The sequence below is a fragment of the Furipterus horrens genome, unplaced genomic scaffold, assembly GCF_987537825.1.
Source record: "Furipterus horrens unplaced genomic scaffold, mFurHor1.1.pri manual_scaffold_8, whole genome shotgun sequence".
NCBI lineage: Eukaryota > Metazoa > Chordata > Mammalia > Chiroptera > Furipteridae > Furipterus > Furipterus horrens.
In genome coordinates this window covers 17,732,079-17,759,173 of record NW_028327178.1, presented here as the reverse complement: position 1 = coordinate 17,759,173, position 27,095 = coordinate 17,732,079, and the positions used below count along the sequence as shown (strand labels likewise).

The window sequence follows — 27,095 nt, the reverse complement described above, 5'->3', positions numbered from 1 at the left end:
TAAGGAATAATGACCTAAAAATGTTAATGTGACTTTTGAAGGCTTCATCTTGTAGCAAAGTTCAAAGTCTCAAGTAGATTCGGGCTTCAGGCTGAGTCATTCTGGAATCCCCATTATAGGCCAAATCTTTTCGTGAGCATTTCAAGGGGTTTTCTCAAATTCTATAAATAGTTTAATAACGCCTGTGTAATCATCTATTTTTACCACCAGCCTTCCAGACGGTTTCAGAAGTAATGGGGCTACTTATTGAGAACAGGATTTCATTAGCCTTCAGTTTCCAATTGCTTCCAGAGTGTGGCCTGTGGGCCTGGCTCTGAGCAATGGGATCCCAGACAGACCTTCTGCCTGGAGAAGGTGACCTGACCCTCTAGGTAGAACCTAGTGCAGGCAGAAACTGGGAGCCGCTTCTAGGTATCTCCAGAAAGCTGGATAAGTGGGATTCTGGTCTCAGCTCCCACTTACTTCACGTGGAAAAGCCTGGACAGGACACTTGTTTACTGAATTCCTCGTTTATCAAATTGCAAAATGGGGGCATAGTAACCCTTTTCTAGTTAGGGAGGGCGCCCACATCAGTCTCGTCACTCCATCACCACGTTGACCCTGTGCAGGTCAATAGTCTCTTTCTGTTTTACAGAAAAGGACACAGAGGCACAGACAGCGACGGGCCCTTTTATTTTGCAGTCACCTTGCTCCTTGAGCTGAGGCCATCGTGACCACACACGCCCTCCCCACAGAGAGCGCTGTATGGATTAGACCTACCTGGGCTGGGCCAGACCCTGGGGGATACCTGCCTCCAAGCCCATGGCTACTCTGGGCCAGATGGCCACCAGGCAGGGAGGAATTCCAGTTCTGCAGCTGGGCCCTCTCGCCTGGGGAGTCCTGCAGGGAAGTCCAGGACAGAGACAGGCAGCTCTCCTATCTACAGGTGGCCCTTTTCAAACAGGACGCCTGTGTGACAGGTGTTTTGCTGGGAGAAAAAGCTCCAGAAGCAGAATCAGAGACCTGGGTTGCAGCCCTACCAGCCTCAGGCTGGTCAGATCCCGAGACCTTGTCCTCCAGTGGGAGGTACCATGTGGGGGAGAGCTGGTAATGCTTGTGGGGAGTGCCTGGGGAAGAGTGCTGCATAAATGCGTGGTGGGGTTGTATTCACCAAGAGCGGGCAAGCAGCAGGTGAGGCCAGGGTGCAGCGCTCATATAGTCATCTAAGTACCTGGTTAGTAAGGGCAGCTCCAGCTCAGTGGAATCCAATGCTCCCACTCACCTGTCCCTGGCCAGTGGTACCTGTAGGTGTCTTCCTGAGGCTAAATGAATCAGGCAGTCCAGCCCTCTCTTCCTGCTCAGGCTGAAAGGTAAACTTCCAGCCTCTCCTGAGGGTTTTTCAAGGCCACAGCCACAGCAGGTGCTGGCTCCTGCTTGCCTGAGAAGGAGGCTTCACACCTGCATAAGTGTGAGACAGAATTGCCACTGAATGGGCCCAACTTCTCAGCTTCCCCCGCCCCACGCTGCATCCCAGTGCCACCTCCACCCCCAACCCCACACATCAGCAGAACTGAGCTTACCTGACCTAATTTTACCAAATCAGAAATATTCTGAGCACTCACATTCTGGGAACCTTGGAAAATGTCTACATTCAGCTGGAAGTGGCTGATGGGAGTTTCTAGCCGCAAAGTGTTCCCTTGACCTGGAGCCAAGTGCCAAAAAGAAGGCATTCTCGGCCACAGTGCCATGAACCATTAGTCACAGAGAATGTCCCCAGGGATTTTTTTTTTTTTTAATAAAAATAATAGTTAAGGGCTGGTATTTGGGGCATGATTTTCATGGCTATTTTTAGAGCAGATTCAAGATCATCACCATAATGTCACTCTCTCTTCATTCTTTTCAGTGGGACTCAAAGGAGTCACCACTAGCACGTAGGGAATTAGACGTGAGGCTCAGGAGAGTATCAGACATGTGTGAAAGCCACACTGAGGGCCCCAGGCCAGGATCTGTGTTTGCAGTGGGCAGCTGTTGTCTCTGTTTGTGATCTGGTGATTTATCACAGGGCCCCCATCTGCCCAGCCACAGAACTGGCTACATGATTTGGGTCTGGCAAATCAGAGGGGAAGCCCATATCCAGGTCCACAGTAATTAGTCTGAAGGATGGTCATGTGATGAGTGAGGCCCATCAGAATCCTTCCCTGAGATTTGTGGGTTGGACACAGGGAGGGGGGTGGCAGTGTCTGTCTTCCTTTAGCTCATGAGCCATTATGATAGAGATTGGAAGCTACTGATAGCCATCCTTGGCAGGAGAAAAAGTGGTCAACATGCACAAAGCCAAGGTAGGCAGAGGCAAAAGTGGGAGGGCCAGCCGTGGCATCATTGGTTGAGCCCTGTGGACTGGCTGTGGCCTTGAACCCACCCCTTCCTCACATAAGCCAGTTCAGGCCCTGTGTGCTCAAGCTACTTTGAGAGGGTTTCTGTCACTCACAGCTGAGAACGCTAACAGTGCCTGGGGGCAGAACAGAGTGAAGCAGCAGAATGAGGAGGGCTTTGGCATTGCATGGGTGGGTGTCTGGGCCATTGGTGGGGAGGTCAAGGATACTCAGGGAAAGGTCCAGCCTGAAGTGGAAAAGGGCATGCCCAAACACAGTGAGCGGTGCGGGGCCCAGTAGACTTCAGGACTCAAGGCAAGCAACTAATTTCATGCTCACTCCAGCCTCTGAGATGCCCTCTTCTTCCAGTCAAGTTAGGGAGTCTCACTAAACTATTGCCAAAGCTGGAGTGACCTCTAAGTAGATTCTCATTGTTCCAGAATCAAGATACAGCTGAATCCCTAGGGCCAGCCTTCAGGGCTCAGCAAGACTGAGCCAAGACTGGCAGCTGTGACTGCGATGTGGCCGCAATGGCCAGCTGTGAGTGCAGCCTGGCAGGCATGCTCCTTGGCTGGGGCTGACTTTGATGCACAGATCCACTCAGGATACAATGACCAGAAGGTCTCTCTGTTACTTGTTAAACACCTACTGTGCGCCAGGTCCACTGCACATGTAACTCCTTGAAGCCAAGGATTCCTGTCTGACCTGGTCAGAGCGACACCAAGACCTGGGTGATCCTTCCATGACGCCGCCCCAAGTGGATGAGCTGTTGGGTAGTCACCAGCTCCGCAGAACCCATCCCTCTAATATCCCATCCCAACTTCCCAAGGAGAAAGACACTTCCTGCCAACAGGACATGAAAGTGTACTTCTCCTCCCCACTGGGGCAATGGTGGCAGCAGCCACCTCTCTGCACAGAAACAAACCAGAGTCACCAGGGGTGTGGAGTGTGGATGGGCAAAGTTCCCTTGATCATGCGTTTTAAAAGAAAGAGAAGGGAATGATGGTGCATTCACAGAGACTGGTGGCTTGCCCATCTACTTCAGGAGGTTTCAGAATACACTGGGATCCTTATGCCTTGACCCTCCCTTGTCTCAGGGCAGTGTTCCCCTGCCCTGGCTGTTGGCCATCGCCAGGGCTGGGGGTGTTTTCCCCCTCGGCCTGTATGCAGCTGTTTTTGGCTTGACCACAGGACTCTATCATGCCAGAGTTCATGTGGTTATCCAGAGCAGGAAGAATTTCCCAGAATGCCTTGAGAAACCTGAGACACTGAATGGCTTTCAGGGCTTATTGATGTGGCCAGTGCAGGAAATAGCAGTACGTCAATAAATAGTTTTAGGCAGGAAACGGGGCTTAAATGCTAGCCTTAAAGTTTGGGGAATGGCACTAGAGGTTGCTGGGAGGGAGCCTGCCAGTCAGAGGAGAAGCTGGAGCCAAATACCAGACTTTGAAATGGTTGCCACCAATCTGAGGCCCCTCTCTGGTTCTGGATGCAAGAGACTGACTTTGAGGCAGAGCTGGGAACTCAAGGGACGGCTGGTTTCAGTTGGCAGAAAAGAGCTCCTTGTTGCAGAGGAAAAGCTGGCAACCTACAGTGTGTGTGCCCAGAGGAGACACATAGGCTGGGTTTGGTAGGCTGTTGGTTGGCATGTTCACAACCCATTTCTCCACCCTTTTAGTGAGAAGCTCCGCTAGTTGGCAGGTCACTCTTCGAGAGTTCCGCTGTCCTAATTTTCAAAAAAAAAAAGAAAAAATAATAAGGAAAAGGGTCATAACCTGCCAATTTCTTTCTAACTAGCTGTTTTTCTAATTATAAAAAGAAATGTTCACAGAAGAATAAAAATATTCAGAAAATAATATAAAGTTAAAAAATAAAGGTCACCCATAATTCCACTATTGAGAAACAGCTACTGTTAACACTGGATATTCCTCATCTTTAAAAATAATAATGTATTCATGGATAAGATTATATACATATATAGTACATACAATTTTGCTTTTGCTTTTTTTTTTTTACTTAGCATGACATAGCCATTTTTCCATGCTATGATAAACTTTTCATAAATATAATTTTTAATGGGTGCATGAATCATCACTTAATCTTTCCCCTATTGTTGAATGCTTAGGTTGTTGAATTATTGTGTGCATTAAGCTTATTTTTCCTGTTATTTTAAATTATTTCCTTATGATAATTATCCAGAGGTGCAATTACTGGGTCAAACAATAAAAACACTCATAAAGCTTTTTTTAAGTTTTTCAGGAAAGTGATACCAATTTACACTCCCCATATATGAGTTCCTGTTTCACTGCATCCTTACCAACATTGACAATTACCAGTTTTCAGTTTTGCTAACAGAGTGGGGGGGGGGTATTTTTATTCATTTGATTGATACTGAGACTAAATTAGTTTTCATATATTTATCAGCAATTTATGTTTTGACATATGAATTACTTTTTAATCCCCTTTACCCTTACCCTTGTCACATTTATTGTAGCATTTTCCCCAGAATATTGTCTTTAAAAGTGTTTATAATATTTTGACGCTGTCCTCTGTTGTGTTAATGTAGAAAGCCCTTCTCCATCCAGATAGCTGATAAGTACTCAATTTTATTTTATTCAAGTTCTTATGGTTTGTCTTTTTTTATTGTTTTTTTTTTTTTTTTTTTTTTTTAACATTTACCTCTTCATTCCATCTGGAATTAATCTTAGGACCCAGTGTGAAGGGAGGCTCTAAATTATCCTTCCCCTCCCCCTCCTACTTAGACAGCTGTCCCTGTACCATTGCTTCAGTGAATAATGCTTCCTTTGCCACTGATTTGTGGGTTTTCGGGGATGTGGGACAAACCCTGATGAATGCCAAATTTGGTTCTAGGCTTCTTGATCTAGCTGTCCATTCCTACATCACTTCCACACCCTTGTAATTCTTAAAGCTTTTGGGTAGGTGAAAAGTAATATCGCTCTTTACAATTTGGTTTTGCTTTGTTTTTAGCTACCTCCCCTGTGATTCTTTTAAATTATTTTTAGGATCATTGTTTTCAAGCCTCCATTCCCCCTTTCCCTCTAAAGTTCCCATTGGAATATGAAGTGCAAACTGGTGTTGAACCTCTGAATCATTTCAAGAATTACAATGCTGCCTACCCATTAAGGAACACTATGTTTCTTCACTTATTTAAGACTTCCTTTGACTCTCCCAGTTCAGTTTTGCAGTTTTCTTCATAGAAATCTTGTGTATTTCTTGATGTCACTTGCTTTACTAAATGAGCCTTTGTGCATTAAAATATCTCACTGATTAATCCTATCGTAGAAAAGCCGTTGATTTTTGTATAGTAATTTTGTATTTAAATACTATTATTAATTAATGAGTTAGTTCCCAAACTCTCTTATTAATTCTAATCTGTATTAGAGAATTCTCTTGGGCCTTGCATGTACGTAATCATGTTAAATCATTTTATCTCCTTCCTTCCAAGGGTCATGAATGTTTCTGCTGTTTTTTAATCAGGTCTATTGATGTAATATATTACGTTTATAGATTTCCTGATACTAAATCATCCTTGCCTTTCTGGGATAAAATCTACTTGATTATAGTGAATGTCTTTGTTGACATTTCATTTAGAACTTTCACATCTATTCACATTAGAGAAATTAGCCATGGACTTTCTTATTTGTAATTACTGTTGTTATGGATTTTAGCAAGAGGAAACTGGAAAAACTTATCTTTTTCTATGTTCAGAATCAGTTCACATAGCAGAGCAGTTATCTAATTTTGTGAAAGTTTGAATCAACTTACCTAAAAAAAATTTTTTTAAATTCACAACTTAAGACCTCTTCATTCTTTCAGAACTTTTTATTTTGTTTTATGATCTTTCATCTTTTCCGGCTTTTTATTTCTTTTTTAGTGAAGTTAGGTATATTTATTTTTTTAATCACCTATTTCATTGTTTTTTCCAAAATTATCAACCTTGAGTTATAGTTTCTATTATGCTTTTTATCTACTCCACATCTGTTTTCATATTTTGTTGGCATTTCTAATTTTACTTCTATTTCTTGATTTTATATATAATTTCCTTTCTCTATTTTCTAATTAATTAATTTCTGGCTTTATCTGTAATATGTCCTAAATTCAATAATATATTTTACTTTACCCAGTAAATCCAAAATTTCAACATGTAATGAATATTTTTAAAATAATGAGACTTTTTTAATACTAAGTCTTCAAAAACTAGTATCTATTTTATACCTTGCAGCACTTCTTAGTTTTTATATCCACATTTTGAGCATTCAGTAGCCACATGTGGCTAGTAACTATCATATTGGACAGCAGAGGTTTAGATGATATATTTGCTTCCTTTTTTATTTATTTGTTTGTTTATTTATTTTTAGGATTTTACACCAGGTTTATTGAAGGAAGGGAGGGAAAGGGGTTAGAGGTAAGAGGGAAACTCCCGGTCCAACTCGAGGGCCCATAGGAGCAAGGGAAGTGAAGAAGCGGGGAAGGGTAAAGGGAGGAAGGGAGAATGGGGAAGGAGTGGGGAGAGGAGACTCCCTGTAGCCCAAGAAGAGCCCGTAGGAATCACCTCCTCCGCTTCGTTTTTTAATAGATAAAATAGTTAAGACTATAAATTTACCTTTTAGTATAGCTTTGACCACATCCCACAAGTGTTTATAGCTCTTAATTTCCTAAATAATCTGTTATCATGTATTTGATTGCATCTTTAATCCATCTTTCTTTAGGAAAATATGTTTTTAACTTCCAAGTAATTGGCTTTCTTTTTTTGAAACTCTTTATTTCACATTTTCACTTAATAAAAAACTCCATTTAAGTATATTAGGCAACTAAAAATTGTTACCCACCCTATCTTACATCACAATTGCAGGATAAATACCTTTGTATAGCTATAGTTTCACAATCAAATTCCACTTTCTTACCCAGACAGGTATGGCTCCGTTGGTTGGGAATCGTTCCACAAAATGAAGGGTCACCAGTTCAATTTTCAGTTGGGGCACATGCCTAGGTTGCAGATTCAGTCCCTGGTCAGGATAGGTACTAGAGGCAACCAATTGATGTTTCTCACATAACACAGGGGAACAATTTTTAACATAATTTCTGCTGAGTTTGATTTTTCATCTGTTTTAAACTTAAATAGGCATGCTGATTTCAAAACTACAGTTAGTTTTCTTCTATCACATCAAGTTTTTTCTGTACAGTTTATCTTAATGTGACCACTCTAGGCTGGATCAAGCCTAGATCCAGGGAAGAACTAGTGCTTTCCTATTGGCTGAGAGCAAACCTCCCTCAAGTGGGGAGGGGTGGGGAACCACCTTGGAGACCAGTGACAGGTTCATACTTGTCTAGGCTATTCAGTTACACATAAGACAGTGTGGTGAGAGGTTGTGTGCCGTTCTATATAATGAATCGTGTTCCGAAGTGTAGTCCAAGTTCTTGTCTGTATACAAGGAGTTAGCAGTATTTATTTTTTTATTTACATACGTACTTATTTCTGTTCCTTCAGATCATGTCTGCCTCTGCTATTTCTTGTCGTACGTGCCTAAACAATCCTGATTCGTTTTGTTATATCTGTGGCAGTTTCACCATTCCCAAAGGACAAACATCAGCGCATTTGTCAGGCAAGCCTATTTTTCATATTTTAAAGTAAAATTTGGTGATCAGGATAAGTCTTGGGCCCCTCACAAGGTGTGCAAGCAGTGTGTCGAGAGTTTATGGATGTGGACGAAGGGAACGCATGATAAATTGCCATTTGGTATACCTATGGTTTGGCGAGAGCCCAGAGATCATTCAAGTGACTGTTACTTTTGTATAGTGAAAACATCAGGATGTGACAAGAAAAATAAATGTAAAATAGAGTATCCTAGTCTGCCATCAGCTATATGCCCAGTGCCTCATTCAGCTGAAACCCCAGTGCCAGTTTTCATTGAACTACCCTCTTTCGAAAAACAGGAGTATGGTGAAGAAATAAGTGACAGCAATGATGAAGACTTTGAAATTGAAGATGAATCAGTTTGTAAGGGATTTGATCAGCATGAATTGAATGATTTGGCACGAGATTTGGGACTCTCCAGAAAGGCTTCAGAACTCCTAGCATCAGGACTGCATGAGAAAAACTTGCTTGAAAAAGGAGTGAAAGTATCCTACTTTCGATCAAGAGAAAGTGCATTTCTGCAATACTTTCGAAGTGATGGTGGCTTTGTGTATTGCCATAACATACATGGTTTAATAGAGGAATTGGGAATTCCAATCTAGAACGCAACTGAATGGTGACTGTTCATCAATAGCTCAAAGTGGAGCTTGAAGTGTGTCCTGCTCCACAATGGCAATTTATTTGGTGCAGTCCCAACTGGCCATTCATTTTGTTTTCGTGAAGAATATGAAGACATAAAGAGAGTCATTGATCTGTCGTAATATCACAAGCACATGTGGATCATCTGTGTTGACCTTAAAATGGTCTGTTTCCTTCTTGGTCAGCAACGTGGATACACCAAGTATCCCTGTTTTCTGTGTATGCGGGACAGCAGAGCTCATGAGAAGCACTGGGTGGAATCGAATTGGCCTCCAAGATCTGACCTCAAAATTGGTGATCCAAACATTCTACATGAGCCACTTGTTGACAGAAAGAACATTATATTCCCACCTCTGCACATAAAACTGGGTCTCATGAAGCAATTTGTTCAAGCTTTGCCAACTGAAGGAGACTGTTTCAAGTATCTCATTTTGGCATTTCTTAGCCTATCATTTGAAAAGATAAAATACCTTAATATGTATGTTTGGTAGCAGAACTTTACTACTTGTACACAATTTGACTTACAGTAATAATATGTAGCCTTTATATAAATAAAATAACTAACTGAACAGTATATTCAGGTAACTTTTTCTTAATTTTCCTTTGTATGTACATTTTGTATGATTTTAGGGACAAAAGGAGGGTATCCTGTACCTTAAAAAGTTGACGTGATATAGAAAAACTGGTTCATTTTTGGATTCAGGTGCCAAAAGTTAGTCTAAAACAAATGTCAGATCTAACTCAATAAAAAAATGTGTTCCCCAGTAATGTTTCTCTATCCCTCTTCCTCCCTCCCTGCCCCCATCTCTAAAAATAAATAAATAAAATTTTAAAGTTCCACTTTTGGGGGTGGGCTATAAAACTTGGTTCTAAAATTAACTTTAAATCCTTTGACATTTAGGGTTACCTACTCCATGGAATGGCATAGCATGTTTTAGAGAGTAATTCTTGTTTAGAGTAAAAATCTCATTTCCATACTGTGAAAACCCAGAAAACACATTCTAAATTGATGTTTCCAAGTAAGGAAAGAAAACTGAGTGGCAAAATGAAATGGTATTTTTAATTATGGTCCATAAGATACTCTTGGGTATTCATCTAGTTCAGGTAATACTACTATTAATTACTAGTAACCTCTGGTCACAAGCCTTTTCTAGGCTAGAAAGGAGACAAGGAAACTTTACTCCCTATTTCCCTGACAGCAAGTATTATATTTTTTGAAGTGTGAATTCTAGGCATTCCAAACATTATATATAAAGAAAAATTTTAAATGTAATTTTTCCTAAAAGGTTACCTTTGCTGCTCAAACTTTTAGTTAAAATGAAAGGTAGCAGGTTGTATAACACATTTTAACAGTGCACACAAAGAAATCCAAGGAATTAAACATAAAAGAGGTATTGTCCTTTTTGGTTCTTAAGACATACAGCCCCCAAATAGCAAACTCCTAGTTACTTTTAAAAGTAGATTAAAATCAAGATTAACAAAATGTCCAATGCATGTTAAATTATAGTCTCTACTAGTTAAAAATTCTGTTGGTTGTAAAACTCTGTTGGTGGCCATCTTGGCCTAGAATTTTTAATATAAATGAGACTGGAAATGACAAGGAGTGGGAGAAAGGGACTTTTTTTCTTCACTGCTTAAAGAGGGGAATTTTTATCTAAAATAAATTATCTGAAAGATGATAAAGAATATTCAATGTTAGACATTACCAAAACTTGAAGATACAACAGAAATTAGAATACAAGCACAGTGCTGTATTACTGAAGATTTTAAAAACTTTCTAAACATTTTGAAGGAGGTAAATACATAATCTATTTGGGAAAATTATTTAATTGCTAAATAAAAATTATGTTTTTCTTTTTCTCATGCAGTTCTTGAAAGTGGTAAAGTCCTTAAGTTATATGACAACTTTATAGCTATTAAAATACATCAACAATACATACATACACACATACATTTAAAAAATCAAGAAAAATGACATAGCCAAATAGCATATATGTGCATATATCCATATAGATATAGACAGTGTTTTAGAATTTTATTAGCATGTATTCTTTAGAATGAGGGTCTTAGTTTTTAGTAATGTAGTGAAGTCTAGTCAATTTGGTTAGAAAGCTATTCTCTTCAGATATAAATTGTTAAGGAGGCTTTATTTGATCTGTCATGAAATTGGTGAGAATAGTGAACACGTCTCCTTTAATATTTTTCTTTTAGAATGTGTTTTAATAAATCTTTGATTTAGAACACTTCACAAGTCCACTTGTACCAATCAACTTCACCATCTTTCTTTTGTCTTTGTAAAATAATAATACTCTGTTTAACATATCTTATTTTTATTTATTTTTAAAGAAAGTGATTCCTGGATAGACCTTAAAATGTATTTTCTAAACTTTAGGTTGTGTGAATGTCCTTCTAGTCTTCCTGATTGGAAGACAGATAAAAGCAACTGAAAAGTTCTCAAATGTAAATAAACATTTCCAAACTGTCTGGAAAAAGTTTAGCCATTGTTAACATAATGAGAACGGTATGTGCAACATAAATGTAACCTGGCAGCCAAAGTGAGTGGACTGGAATGCACATGCGTGAACAGTGACCACTTCACTGCACTAGTTAGCAGGGGACGGAGACACTGTTGAGTGGGCATATGTACTGTGTGACCGTCACATTCAAAATGACTGAACGAGTAGAGCAATGAATCTGTATCACATTTTGCATTAAGCTTGAACATTCCTCCATGGAAACTATTCAGATGATCCAGAAGGCCTTCAGGGACAATGCAATGAGTGCAACACAAATGAAACCGTGGCACAAACACTTCAAAGATGGTTGAGAATCTGTTGAAAGTGATCCATGTTCTGGAAGGCCTGCAACAAGCAGAACACCTGAGAATGTTGAATGTGTACAGGCTACAACCAACAAAGATGGGTGACTGACAGTGTAAGAATTAGAAGCTGATCTGGGGATTCCAAAAACTACTGTGTCTGAGATTTTGATGCAGGATATTGGCATGAAATGTGTCGTGGCAAAATTTGTTCTGTGGCTGCTACTACCAGAGCAGAGGGAACACTGTGATGCAGTTGCTAATGACTTGATTCAAATCACTACCAATGAACCAGATCTCCTCAAGAAGGTCATAACTGGAGATGAATTATAGGGCTACAGCTATAATCTGGAAACGAAGGCCCTGTTCTCCCAATGGAAGTCTCCTGGTTCTCCACACCCAAAGAAGGTGCTGCTAAGTCACAGCAAGATCAAGACCATGTTGACTGTGTTTTTTGATTGGGAATGTGTTATCCATTGTGAGTACACCCCTCCAGGTCAAACAATTAATAAGGAGCACTACCTCAATGTTCTTTGTCAGTTGAGAGATGCGGTACGACCCCAGCTATGGGCAACTGGTGATTAGCAGCTTCATCATGACAACACGCCCACTCAGGCATCACATCTGCAAAGTTTTCTGGCAAAACAACCAATCACCCAGGTGACTCAGCCCCCCCACAGCTCGGATTTGGCACCCTGTGACTTCTGGGTTTTCTCAAAACTAAAATCACCTTTGAAAGAGAAGAGATTTCAGACTGTCCGATGAGATTCAGGAAAATACAACAGGGCAGGTGATGATGATTCCAACAAAGGATTTTGCAGAGTGTTTTGAACAGTGGAAGAGATGTTGGGAGAGCTTTGTGGGGGTCAAGGTGCCTACTTTAAAGGGGACTGAGGCATCATTGTCCTATGTACAATATTTCTTGTATCTTTTCCCTATTTTTCTTGTACAAATGTCTCTGTGCTTCATAGTGTGTGCATGGCTTGATACTTCTGAACAGATCTCCTATGCTAATGAATTTCTGCTCCCAAAAAGTACAGTTCATTTTGGGTGAGAAATGGATGCCTTTGGGTTAGAAAAAGAAATTAACCCATGATTAAGTATAGAAATTTACAGAGTTTTAAGAAGACTGGTTTACCGTACTCAAGCATATCTGTCAAGCCTGTGAGCATCTTTATCACTAGTGTTTTGAACTCTGCATCTGTTAGGTTGGCTATCTCCTCGTCACTTAGTTCTCCCACTGGAACCTTGATCTGTTCCTTCTTTGGGGCCATACTTCTCTGTCTCCTCAACTTGACAAGCTCCTGTGTTTATCTTTGTGTCTTAGGTAGAGCTGTCACACCTATTACGTTTAAGAGGTGGAGACTTAGCTATTCATTAGTGTGGGGTGACTGTTTCACCATGTTGTGGCACTGTGTGTGGGGGAGGGGTCTGAGAGGGAACAATGCCGCGTGCTCAGCACTCACCCCTTTTCCAGGCACTTCTCCCACTTCTGTATGGGACTGGCACCCCTCTAGCTGTTGCTGTGGTTGTGGTTTCCAGAGTGGGTGGGTCTGTGGATGTTCTAAGACTCTGGGGCCCCTTTAAACAAGCGGACTGTACTGAGACACTGGCAGTTTCTTCCTCCGCCCCAGGCCCCACTGGTTTTCACAGTCAGAAGCAATGAGGCTTGATTTTCCCTGGTGCTGGAGCTGTGAGCTGCATGGTCTGGTCTGGTCTGGGACTGGGAGTGCTCCCCAGGTGTCCCTCTCTACTTTTTAAAACGTGTGACTGTACTTTCCGCCGGCCTGCCACTGCCACCACCACATCGCGTCCTGTCTGCCCTGGCTCTGCCCCTCCTACCTGTCTGGATGAGTATTTCTTCTTTATATCTTTGTTTGTTGGACTTCCATGCAGCTCAGTTTTCTGGAACTTCTAGTTATCTCTAGTTTTGAGGTAGTTTTATTCCTTAGTTGTGGAGGAAAATGCAGCATGTCTACCTACACCTCCATCTTGGCCAGAAGTCCTAAGAAGGCTGGTTTAAATCAATGCACAGTAGTAATTCTAACCTAGGCTTCATTACCTGGTCTGATTGATAATTGGCTATTTTTTTTTAATTGTTCTTAATTCTTGGTCCAAGTATGCAACCTGTAGAATATCTGTGTTTACAAATTCATAGTGGAATCACAACTTATAACAAAGCTAGTTTCAATGTAGCCTTATTAATTACATTATTTAAATGATCCAGGTAATTAATTTTTCTTAATTTAATCAGTTATAGAATGCTAGTGGTTTTATTTCCCAATAACTCTGTTTTGAGCCTGTGCTATACAGTATATGATGTTTAATGCTATCTATTATGGGTTGTATTTTTATCAATATAGATAACCTTCTTATTTAATGATTGTAATCTTAAAAACTACTTTGATTTTACTAGTGCTTTAATTTCACTTGCCCACAATTATTTTTACTCATCCATTTCTTTTATCTGTACTGTTTTCAGTTCTGCTCATGGTTACTAGTGTTTACTTTAATATTTTTAAAGGCATACTTTAATTTCTATTTCTCTTGATTATCAAACTTAAGAAAGAAGCAATAACTTGTGAAACCCTATGGTCTAAATTATGAAATGTGGGCTTTACGATCTTCTGCCCCTCTCCTACGCAGTATTTATCAGTCTTTAGTAATTTAATTTTGGTTCATTAAGTCATTGCTATTATGAAATTCTTAATCAAATTACATTAAAAAATTAAATATCCTCTCTCTCAAGGATTATTTCTGGCTTTTGATTCAATCTTATAACCACAATTCTAATTACTTAGTTTGACTTAACTTCATAAGCCTACCTGTCTTCAGTTTTCACTTCTGGTCCTTCTAGACCATGGTTTCCTCAAAGATGAGTCATAAATTTTGTTGGTTAGAGCATACATTCAAAAAAGGTTCTAAATTTTTAAATTATTTTTAATTGTGGTAAAACAGAAAAAATACATAACATAAAATTTACCATCTCAACCACTTATAAGTATACGGTTCATTTGTGTTAAGTATAAGTCACATTGTTATGTAACCCATCTCCAAAACTTTTTCATCTTGCCTAAAACTGACCCTTGAACCCATTGTCCCCTCCCCCCAGCCTCTGACAACCCCCATTCTACTTTCTGTTTCTAGATATCTATTGGAATATACGATGTTTATTCTTTTGTGACTGGCTTAATCACTGAGCATAATGTCCTCATCATCCGTGTTGTAGCATGTGTCAGAATTTCCTTCCTTTTCAAGGCTGAATAATATTCCATTGTATGTACAGACCACTTTTTATCATTCATCTATTGATAGACACTTGGGTGCTCTCACCTCTTGGATCCTGTCAATAATGCTGCTATAAACATGAGTATGCAAATATCTCTTCAAGATCCTGCTTTCAGTCCTTTTGGATATAAATCCAGAAGTGAAATTGTTGGACATATTGTGATTATATTTTTAATTTTTGAGGGAGCACCATACTGTTTCCCATGACAGCTGTACCATTTAGTGTTTTTTGTTTTGTTTTGGTTTTTGGGTTTGTTGGGTTTTGGGGTTTTTTTTTTTTTTAAAGACAAGCATGTCGGTAGGATTTTTAAAAACATTTGCTTATGTAAGATTCTTTCTCTTGCTTTCACTCATAACTAGGTGTGTTCTTTTATCCTTAAGCTTATGAAGATGTTGCCTCAATATCTCTAAATTTTAACATCAACTATAGAAGTAAAAGGCCAACAATATTGTTGTTCCTTTGTAAGAAACCTAGGTGTTTCTTTTATCTTCACAGCTATTTGTAGATTTTTTTTTCCTCTTTGAAATTACAATGAAAATTCTCTGGCTAAGTAAATATATGTGAGCTCCCAACATCCCTCTACCTGAGACGCCCAGTGGCTCCTAATACCTTCTCTTGCATCACAGTTGTGAATTAACATGTTTTATCTTAGCCTTAATGCAGTGCCTGGCACACAATGGGGCAATAATACCTTTAAGGAGGGTAAACGAATGCATGAATGACTCTAATGTTTTCACTATGCTCTAGGTTCCTTGCAGGCAGGGACTGTAGCTGTCTCTAGTCCAGTGCTGGGGATCTGTGCGCTGCTGACATGCACTCAGCAGTGTTCTGATTACCCTCCCTTGTGTGGAGGGCATGATTTGGGGGTTAGCAAAGGGAGAAACTTTAGGCACAGGGAGATGAATGGAGAGGTGACGACTCTGGGAAAGTGTCCTCTTCCTCCCCCCTACCTCAGTATTGAGGTCCGTTGAGGCAAGGCTGAGGGGCCCCCAGTGTAGGGACACTGAAGAACCTGAAGAACAGGTGTCGTGGCCAGAGATCACAATGGTCCTGCTGCCCACAGTGAGTCCCAAGTTTCATGCTTCAGCCACGGTCACCCACCCCCTTCCTCCTTGAAAACATGGGGTTTACCAGTTGCCCCTGCCCAGCCTTTGGACAGCAGGCCCAGCAGCAGAGGGGGCAGTGCGCGGACCCCTCCCCAGCCCCCGTGAGGCTGACCTGGTGTCTTGTTCCTCCGCAGAAGGACTTCACGGTGCGGGAGGAGCTGCAGCAGCAGGACGTGGAGCGCTGGCTGGGCTTCATCACCTTCCTGTGCGAGGTGTTCGGCACCATGCGCAGCAGCACGGGCGAGCCCTTCCGTGTGCTCGTCTGCCCCATCTACACCTGCCTCAGGGAGGTAAGACACCGCCTGTCCAGCAACGTTGAAAACCAGGAGTTAGCATTTTATGTTCGGGTGACCTCGGAACTGGCATGTAGGTGCTCAGGTAGAAGTGTCTGAAGATCAGGAAGAGGTCAGGAACACGGACTGAGCATGGTCTGAAGTGTTGATGTGTACTGGGTACTCAGGGCTGGGGACCAGATGGACAAGAACCAGCAAGGAGGTGGTGAGGAGTGACCAGGAGGCAGGAGGCAAGCCAGGAGGCGTGGGTCAGAGAAGGTCCCAGGAGAGTGTGAGACTCATCGCAGCACCTGTTTAGGAGCTGGGTTCAGCCCACACTTTGCACGTGCTGTCCCCTCCCATCCCCAACAGCGGGTCCGAGGACCTAAGGTGGAGTGGCCTCTGGGGATCTGATAGAACCAGGACAGAGAAGTGGCTTGGGCTCAGCATCAGACCAGGGGACCGTGGTGTCAGTGAAGTGAGCGTGGGAGCCACAAAGGCCACACTCAGGAGTCAGTGGAGGTGAGGATTTGAGTGTGGACAAGTCTTTGGAGAAGTGCTTCTGAGAAAGGAAAGGTGTCGGCTAATGGGGGCTGTGGGGTCAAGGGACATTTTTGTGTTCTTGAAAGAAACATAGTAGAGCAATTCAAGAGAAGGGAGGGGTATCTGTAAATGGTTCTGAGGCAGCCGTTTGTAAGGAAACAAGGTGCTCGTTCCAGATGGCATGGGTGCCCAGGAAAGCAGAGCACAGAGCCTCTCCTGGGCGCTCTGTAAACCCTAAGCCTCTGCCACGCGACATAGCCAAACATTGTCAGAACGCATGCACTCAAATTCAGGCTTGTTTCTCAGATTCAGACAATGATTTCTCCCAACTTCATTTCACTCTCCAAGCGTCTTAAGCTCAGAGTGCAGCACCGAGAGAGGCCGTAGCTTTGCTTTTTGGATCCCTTTGGGGATGATCCAAAGACCAGCCTCTTGGAGGAAGGATGCTGCCCAGATGGCCTCTTGGGGTACCCCTCATCCCTGTCTGAGTTGCCCTGAGCCCCTGACAGCCCCTCTCAAGGCAGAAAGCAGCACCGATGTAGGGCAATGGCCTGGATTGTCCCAACATGTTCCCTCTGCGTGATCTGGGCACCCCCTGGTATTGCCGTCCCCTGCGCCTCAGAGAAGGAAGCAGGGCTGAGTGCTGGCCCCCGCAGCTGGGGCGCTCCTAACACCGCCTGAGGTAGCACAAACGTTCTGGTGTGAGATCTGGAAGGTGCCAGCAGGTCCTCACAGGCTGGAAACAAGGAACCTCCTCTCATGCCCTCCTCTGAGGCATTCATCTCTTTGGGACAGTGTTACAAACACAAACCTCTGCCATGCTCATGGTAAACTTGAAGAGTAAGTAAATTATCTTTGGCTTCCACCATTTTGTAAAAGAGGAAACAGGAGCCCCATGTTCCAACCTACCTGCTTGGGGCCTCATGGTGAGGGGGTTTGAGAGCATCAGCCCTGGGTTCAAATCCTGCTTCTTCCATTGTTTAGCTCTGCCAGCTTGGGGAAGAGTTCATCTGCTCTGAGCCTCAGTTCCTTATTTGTAAAGAGGGATCATGCTGCTTAATCTACAGGGTTTGGGGAGGAACACACGGTGAGGAGGGGGTGCTAAGTGCACTAGGGCTACTGGAAGGAAATGCCCCAGGGATTTGTTCTAGGACTGGGTGGCTTTCAGAGACCTGGGTGACCTCCAGTCTGACTTAGAGCCTGGGCATACACCCAACCTTCAAGGGGCCACAGGGGTTGAATGTACTTACAGGGACGCACAGTCAGTCCCTGCCAGACCTGGCCCAGAGCTCCTGAACTCCCAATCCAGAGCTCTTTCCAATAGAAAACCCAGCTTCCCTAAAACAGGACCTTAAGAGAAGATGGGGATAGAAAGGTGTGCCCTGGGGGTCTTAGCAGTCCCTCTGGAGAGCCCATTCCTTTCCCAGAATTCAGGAGACAGACACCTGAATTCTTGGGTCCAGTTGCTGCCTCCCCTACCTCACCATGCACGCATACTTCTATCCAGTCCTGACCCAACGCAGGGGGAGCCAGCTCCAGGAAGTTTCTGGAAGCCAAAGGCACTGCTGCTGCCTCTCTCCATACTGGAAGAGTTTAGGCTTTTCCCCTGAGGCCATGCAGGTGGCGGGTCCCAAATCAGCAGGGCTCACCCTGACCTGGGGTCCTCCCAACTGGCAGAATCCCCCCTAGGCCTACTGTTCCAGCTGCCCACTGAATAACATCCAGGTCATGCCCCAAGCCCCTGCAGCAAGACCTGGCTGGAGCTGTACCCCAAAGCCCGCCTGTTCAGTCCTGGCATTGGCCCAGACCTGCCTCCCTGCAGCCAGAGCACTCCATCCTTACAGCTCCATCCCTCCATGTCACCTTAGAGTAAGTAGTGTTTAGTGACGATAACATTTCAGTAGACAGCGTTGTCCAAAGCACATCTTGCATTTTTTTCTCTTTTAACTCAGACAATACCCTGAACATTATCATTCTCATTGTCCAGAGAACAGAGAGGTCAGGCATCTTGCTCAGGGCCACACAGCCAGCAGACAGCAGAGTCAGTGTTGGAATCTAGGTCTGAGCACTGGAGTTCCTGCTCCTACCTGCCCTGCTTCCTGGCCCAGCGAGCCACGCAGCGGCCAATGGCATTCTTCTCAGTCATAGCCCAGCGCCTGCTACATAGCAGAGGCCAAATCGATTTTTGTGGAATCGAACCTGGTTTTGCCATAAATAGCATTTGCCAATCAGAGATCCTTCTTTGAGGGACAGAGAGAAATAATTTTCAATGAGTTCTGTAATTTAAGAGCCAACAGTTTCTGCCAAGACAGTTTTCAGGGTGATTGAAGAGCATTATTGATGGGCCGGAGCTGCATGAGTCTCCTTGCCCTCCTGTTTACAGTGTGTTTGCCTCATGGGCTCTTTTTAGTTTTTTTAATGTTTTTAACTTTTTTACTGTGGTAAGAACACTTATCATGCAATCTGCCCTCTTGACAGATTAAGTGTACAAAACAATATTGTTATCTATAGGCACCATGGTGTACAGGTCTCTAGAACTTATTCATCTTGCATAACTATTGCATAACTGAAATTCTGTACCCGGTGGTTAGCAACTCCCCGCTTCCTCTTGCCCCCAGACCTCTGGCAGCCACCATTCTATTCTTTGCTTCTGTGAGTATGACTGTCTTCCTCATTTAAGTGGAAATATATAGTATTTGTCCTGTGACTGGCTTGTTTTACTTAGCATAATGCCTTCCAGGTTCATGCATGTTGTTGCATATGTCAGAATGGCCTTCTTTTTAAAGGCTAATAGTATTCCATCATATGTATATAGCACATTTTCTAATTCATTCATTTGTCAGTGGACACTTAGCTCGTTTCCATCTTGGTGACTGTGAATTATGCTGCCATGCACATGGACGTGCTAATACCTCTTAAAGATCTTGGTTTTAATTCTTCTGAATAAATACGCAGAAGTGGGATTGTTGGGTCATATGGTAGTTCTATTTTTGTTTGAGGAACCTCCCTACTGGTTTTCATAGCAGCTGTACCATTTTGCATTCCCACTAACAATGTATATGAGTTTTAATTTCTCCACGTCCTTCCAACACTTATTGTCTTTTACATATACGGGAGTGGACAAAAGTAAGTTTGCAGTTGTGAATACACAAAACACAGAGTTTACTCATGTATTATTATTTATTAACTTGTATTTTTCCACATGAACTGTAAACCTAATTTTGCCCACTGTGGTATATGCCATCCTAACTAATGATACCACTTCATTTTGATTTGCATTTCCCTGATAACTAGTGACATTGAGCATCTTTTCATACACCTGTTGGCTATGTAAGTCTTCTTTGGGAAAATGTCAATTCAAATCCTTAGCCCATTTTTAGAATCTAGTTATTAGTTTTTTTGCTGTTGGGTTGTAGGTGTTTCTTATATAATTTGAGAATTAACCCCTTATCAGATATATGGTTAGTAGTATATACTTTTCCCCATTCTGTAAGTTGAGTTTTCACCCTATTGATTGTTTCCTTTGCTGGGCAGAAGCTTTTCAGGTTGATGTAGTCCCACTTGGCTAGCTCTGCTTTTGTGCTTTTGCTGTTATACCCATAAAGTCACTGCCAAGACCAATGTCATAAAGTTTTTCCCCTGTGTTTTCTTTGAGGAGTTACAGTTTCAGGTCTTATATTAAGACTTTAATCCGTTTTGAGTTGATGTTTGTGTGTGGTATAAGAGTCCAATTTTGTCCTTTTGCATGTGGATATACAGCCTTCCCAACATCATTTGTTGAAGAGACTTTCCTCTCCTCATTATTTTTTGGTGGGGAGAGATGCATCTTTGTCAAAGATCTGTTGACCATATATACATGGATTTATTTCTGGACTCTCAATTCTGTCCCATTGATCTATATGTCTGTTTGAGTAACTACAGCTTTATAATACATTTTGAAATCAGTAAATGTGATACCTCCTGATTTGTTGTTGTTTTTTTAATTGTTTCATTGTTGTTTGGCTATTTGGAGCCTTTTGTGCTATCATATGAATTTTAGAATTGTTTATCTATTTCTGTAAAAAAAGAGTCACTGGAATTGCATTGAATATGCAGGTCACTTTGGCTGGGATGAACATTTTAACAATATTAACTCTTTCAATCCAAAATCAGGAAAAAGAGACAAGAGTACCCACTCTCACCATTTCTACTCATCAGCACATTATGGGAAGTCCTAGGCAGAGCAATTGGGGCAGGGAGGAGGATATAAAATGCATCTAAATCAGAAAAAAAAAGAAGTAAAATTGTCTTTGTTTACAGATGACAAGATTTTATATATAAAAAACTCTAAAGTCTCCACCAAAAAAAAAAAAAAACAAAAAAAAAAACCCTGTTAGAACTAATAAATGAATTTAGTCAAGTTTCAGGATACAGAAATCAATATACAAAATCAATTGCATTTCTATGCACTAATAACAAACTATCCGAAAAGAAAATTAGGAAAATGATCCCATTTACAATAGCATCAAAGAGCATGAAATACTTAGGAATAAACTTAACTACAAAAGTAAAACTACAAACTATTGATGAAAAAAAGTAAAGATACAAACGAACATAAGATATCCCTCCGGGTGTTTTCTCGTTAGCATTCTGAGGCCCCTTCCTCCTGCCGAGCTCCTCTGCCAAACGGTGGGTGCAAGGATTCAGGGGGTCTGTCACCCCTGTTTGTGGCCCAAGCTGAGGGTTTCTTCATCTCCCATCTCAGCTAGAACTGACCTGCCAGGTTCACCCAGCACCAGCCTGTCCCCTCACCCTTTTCTGACCCTGCAATGCTCCCAGCCCTCTGCACTCCTGTCACCTCTGACCCCGTGGTGATGCTGCTAGACCCCTCCCCGTTATCACTGACTGCTCCTCTCTGGGCCCCTGACTTCAAGAGCTTTGTTGAAAGTACCTTTGGCAGGGGATGCTCAAATGGCATTGAACCCCTTCCAGCTGTGTTTTTGTTTGTTGAACAGCCTTTGCCAGTGCGCAGTGGGCATGTCTCTGTACACTCCCTCTCATTCCTGCTCTCTCTGTTCCAATCCCCCAGTCCATTCTACCCCAGATTGTCATCCTCCTGCTCTCTTCTGAGTCCGGGGCCAGTGCCAAAGGTCAGGAGCAGAGAAAAGGAGGAAGGGAGGGTGTGCCTCGGTCAAGAACCGCTCATCCCTCTGCACCCCCTCTGACCCCACCAACCCCTCCCTCTGGTTGGCTCCCCTGCTTTCCTTCCCTCCTGCCTCTGGGAGGGCAGGGAGGGGGCAGGTACCTCTGAGGGGTGTCTGCACGGGGCAACTCCCTTCCCCAGTTGGGATGCAACAGGCTGGGCTCCTAGAGGAGGCCGGCAGGCAGGCCGTGGCAAACGCAGAGGGCAACAAGTCAGGCTTCTCAGGAAATGAAATTGCTCTGTGCAACAATGAGAGCCACCTTTTTAACTTTTTGCATGAGCGTGCCTTCCATTGCTCACATTGTTTTGGCTCCAGGGGAAATCTGACATCGGGAAAGGCTGAGATGAAGTGAGCGTGGGTGGGGATCCTCTGCTGTTTCACAGGGCTAGAGAGTCAAGCAGAACATTCTTCAGAAGTAACTTTCCAGTGGGACCGTTCCTCCCTTCCCTGCGGGGCCAGCGCGGGCTCCACGGTGACCAGAAGAGACCAAAGTCACCCAGGGCACTTCTGGACCCTCACTGGGGAGAACAGAGATTTGAAATTATCCTCCATACAGCCCTGCACCACCTGGGGAAGTTTTGACAAAAATTCAAATTCTCAGATCTCTCCTTCAGCCAATTAAACCAAACTTTGTGGGGATGGAGTTAGTGGTGGCGGGAGGGCAGAGGGGACAATATAAGCTCCCCATGTGACTCCAATGTGCAGCCAACGCTGAGAGAATATAAGTAGCCACATCTCAGGTGCATTTAGTAAGCGGCCACTCGTGAGCAGAGAGTATGGGAAGGGCACAGCTGAAGGGCCAGAGAGACTTGAGTTTGAATCCCAACTCTGCCACTTACTAGCTGTGGGGCTTTAACCCAATTCTTTAATCTTTCTGCACCTCAATTTTCTACCTGTCACATGGAAATAGTACTCATCCTGCAGGTTTGTTTTAAGGCTTAAGGTAAGTTAGATGGTCACATGAAGCGAGGGGTGCCTGGCAGCCCCTCAGTGAGCTGACATGTGGCAGTTTCCTGTTGAAAGCAAACCGTATCCCAGGCATTGCTTACAAGAAGTATCCTACCACAGGCTGCCACTGACAGGTGGCTCCATTCTAACTAAGCACCAAGCACCGCCCCCCAACCTCCTTCCCCCAATCAAACACACTCCCTGTTTCCTGGAGAACCTCTCATGAGTCCTGTACGGATGCGGCCACACTGTTCCTACTGCACCCTCCCTCCCAGAGCACACTCTCCCTCCTCCTCCTGCCTTACTCCTGCCCACCTTCCAGGTCACACTCACTCCCCACCACACCCCCACCCTGCCCCTATGCACTGCTCCGTGACTGACATCCTGTAGAACTGGCGTTCAACGCAAGGCTGCTGACGCTTGCTCTCCTGTCGTGTTAGTTACCAGGTGGTTTTATGAATGCCTTACAACCTCTTCTTGGTTGGTACCTGGGGGTAGGCTGGATCTCATCTATCGCACAATCCCAACAGCAGTTTGCTCAGGACTCAGCATTCAGTTTGCTCAGGACTCGGCGTTCATCCAGTGAGCAGTGATTTGGTTTCAGGCAACACTCCTTTCTCATTGATCTGCAACGCTTCCTAGTTGTACTGGAAGGCGGCGGTGGAAGTGGTGATCCTCCCCCAGAAGGCTTACAATCCACTTAGCCACCACGTCCCCAGCAAGTAAGCAGCCACAGACATTTATGTTGGATTGTGCATATATAGTATAGAGGAAGGGAGGATTCAGGGGTGTGGGCAGCTCCGTGGGGGCCAAGGGGCAGGGGAGATCAAGTTTAATGGGAAGTGGGCTTTGGACAAGTATTGGTGAGGAGGGAGGAAGGCCTCTGGGAAGAAACATTTGAGCGTAGGCTTGGGGGCCAGAATAAGCCTGGGGGGTGGGGGGGCTGTCTGTGTCCCTGTGATGAAAGAGAGGGTCTGGCAGAGGCATTTTGGTTCGAAACAAGATGATACTGAGACCCTTTGAAAGTTTCTAGGCCAGAGAGCAACACCATGAAAAGCATAAAGGAAAGCTTCTGTATCCATTCAACAAATGCCAAGAAAAATGCTGCTTTTTAAAAGATTTTATTTATTTATTTTGAGAAAGAGGGGAAGGGAGAGAGAGAAACATCGACTGGTTGCCTCTTATACGTGCCCCAACCAGGGAATCAAACCTGCAACCTTTTGCTTTGCAGAACAACACCCAACCAACTAAGCCACACCAGTAAAAGCAAAATGCTACTTCTTTTTTGAACTGAAGTCTCCTAGATTCATGTTGGGCTCTCCCAAACCAAGACATGGTGGAAAGTACAGTGCTCTAAACAGGGTGAGCCCTAGCTGGTGTGGCTCAGTGGACTGAGTGCTGGCCTGAGAACCAAGAGGTTGCCGGTTCGATTCCCAGTCAGTGCACGTGCCTGGGTTGCGGGCCAGGTCCCCAGCTGGGGGCGAGCAAGAGGCAGCTGATCCATGTATCTCTCACACTTAGATGTTTCTCTCCCTCACTTTTTCCCTTCCTTCCCCTCGTCTCTAAAAGTAAATAAATAAAATCTTAAAAAACAAAACAAAACAGGGTGAGAGCGGGAAACAGAAATGTGGGAGCCCGGGTGGCAGGTGAGACAAGATGTGCCTGGCCAGGGCATCTTAGCAGAGAACAGCCCTCAACTCCTTGTCTTGAAAAATCCCTTCTTATCAATCCGTAAAGACTAAGTGAGAAGTTAAGGGCTGGAAAGAAGCTTGAAAATTCAGCAGAACGTTTCTCCATAAACAGTTTATTCCAGCCCTAATCTTAGGCGCAGACCGGGCCTGGAATGTTCCCCTGAGAACCAGCCTTCCGGGGCAGGTACACAGCCCCTGGGCACTGGTTTAGCCGCACGGTTCCTCCAGGTCCAGCTGCTGTTGCTATGAATACCCCAGCTTAAGCAACCATTCCTGTAACCTCTGCAGAAATAACTCCCCACAGTTTCATCCCCTCCAGAGCCGCCATCCCCCTCTTCCACTTGGCAGCCAAGGGACTCTGCCGTGTACTGCCCCTGACCTGCTCAAACACCCCCCTCCCCCAGAAACACACACACAAACACACTGACGCGCCCCCATCTGAGGCTGCGAGTTCCTTGACCTCCTCCAGATAGAAGCCGGGTCTCCCCCACCCCCACCCTTTAACTGTTCCACTGCCTTCGCCAGACTCTGCAAACTGAAATGTGAAATTTGAAGCCAGTGTTCCCCTTAGCAACCATGGTAACACAGGATCTGATAGAGAGCCTGGAGTTATAAAAATACCAGCTTCCACCAGACACTGGTTTCCACAGGGAAACCAGTCTCGACGCCAGAACCGTTTTTAAACAGTTTTAAAACTCAAGCAGATTTCCACACCCATCCCAGCATGGCTTCAGGAGGACATCTCCAGCTCCCTTGTGGAAGGCAGTGGTGGTTGCAAGCTCTACGTGTTTTCTCTGAAATTTACAGATTCAGAGCAGATGTGGCTCTCGGAGAATTAGGTCGCCATAGGAAGGAGATGTAGGTGGGAGCAGTTTTTCTTAAACGTCAAATATTAGGCATTTTTTAAAGGTTATATTGGATTGCCGCCATTCCTTACAGCTCCTACCCAGGGAGTCTTCAGCGGCATCGCCCCTTCCCCTTACATAGATGGGGAGTGATTTGATCTCTCTCCCCTTCATTGAAAATAGTCTTCAGTAACGTACCATTTTCTAGCAGGGACTCTACGTTTAAGGCCTCCGGTGGGGAGGTAGGAGGTGTAATCTTTTCTGCTCGGGACTAGAAAGAAAGGCCCTCTTCCCTTTCCCCCAGCTCTTCCCAGCCCCACAGATGCACCCTCCACAGGGTCTGGGACTTGGGGGGCAGGGTGCGGGTGCTCGCTTTCTCTCCAGATCTCAGCGCCGCCTGCAGGGGGCGCCCGGCCTTGCAGAGTTGGGGTGAGGGGCTCTTCCCCGAGGCAGTTGGGGGTGGGGGGGCTCCTTCCCCGCCCCAAACTCCAGACCCGCCTTGCCTCCGCAGCCCTGGGCAGACTGGCCCTCCCCGCCTCCTCCGCCTCCTCCACCTCCTCCGCCTCCTCCGCTCTCCTCCTCCTTCCTCTTATCTCCCGAGGCCATGCCTTGTAATTTTGAAAAATATTCTAACTCAGTAATTAATGTCTGAACTTCAAGAGGCCCTGCTTTCTGCAGAGTCGCACTGAAGGCCAGCAGGGAGGAGCTGGAAACCTTGGAGGGGAGGAACCGATGCGGATTTTTTAGGATCTTTTTCTAAACTGGTGAAGGGATGGTAGAGGATGAACTGTTTCTTCCTGGAGCTGTGTGTACAAGATACACTCATACATAGACACATACATGCGCATCTGTCTAGATCAGCAATTTTCAACCTTTTTCATCTCATGACACACATGAACTAATTACTAAAACTCTGTGGGACACCAAAAAATATCTTTTTTGCCGATCTGACCAAAAAATACATATAATTTTGATTCATTCATACTGGACGGCTGTTATGTTGGCTGTTGTCGTTTTTTTTTGTTGTTTGACAGTCTAAGGGAAAAGAGGTCAGTGCCCCTGACTAAATAGTCAGCTATTGTGTGTTTTAAAAATTATCGAGGCACAACAGTTGAAAATTGCTGGTCTATATTTTTAAAATCCCTTGAGTGGTTGTTTTTTTTTAAATAAGACACACACCCCACCCTCACCCCCGGCTGTTTCCCAGTAGGGTGCTGTCAGAGTCTGCTCAGCCAACTTGGGAGCAGGAGGGTAAGCAGTCTGGGGCACTTTCTGAGTGTGTAGGTCCTGTTGGGGGATTGGCTGGGACAAAGAGAGAGTGACATATATTTAGAAGGTAAGAAAGCAGACGCTGTGGGGGTGAAAAATAGCCATCAGGAACTTGAGATAACCCAGAAGTAAAAAAAAAAATCAAGTTTCCCACCCTCCAGGAGAATGTAAATAGCCCCACTGAATCCTGGACTGAACCCCTCAGCACCCCCTCCTCCACTAATTATCTTGCCTCCCAGTGGTTGCCCATCCCACATCCAAGCCCTGCCCAGCCTTCATACCCTGGCTCAGGTACCCTCCACCCAGCAATCTGGGTGCCGAATGCTGGGCCAGCTGCTGGGGCGTGGGCATGTGCAGGCCGTAGTCCCTGCTCTCCCTGTCAGCTGGGGAGAAGAAGCCAAAAAACAAAGTGACCTGTTCTCGGAGCTGGTGCATCAGTCACACACAGCTCTCCAGGACCCACATTGATCTTTGTGCTTTAACCT

The 27,095-nt window shown here is 44.0% G+C and overlaps 1 protein-coding gene across 4 annotated transcripts in view; it reads left to right on the top strand.

The window, feature by feature from the left end:
• CTIF (cap binding complex dependent translation initiation factor) overlaps window positions 1–27,095 on the top strand; it is a 252,226-nt gene that overhangs the window by 198,047 nt on the left and 27,084 nt on the right. For all 4 annotated transcript variants that reach the window (XM_090285545.1, XM_090285544.1, XM_090285542.1 and 1 more), the window contains one exon: window positions 15,994–16,149. In XM_090285545.1, coding sequence (XP_090141671.1) covers window positions 15,994–16,149 — 156 coding nt within the window. The remainder of the gene's footprint in view (window positions 1–15,993; window positions 16,150–27,095) is intronic.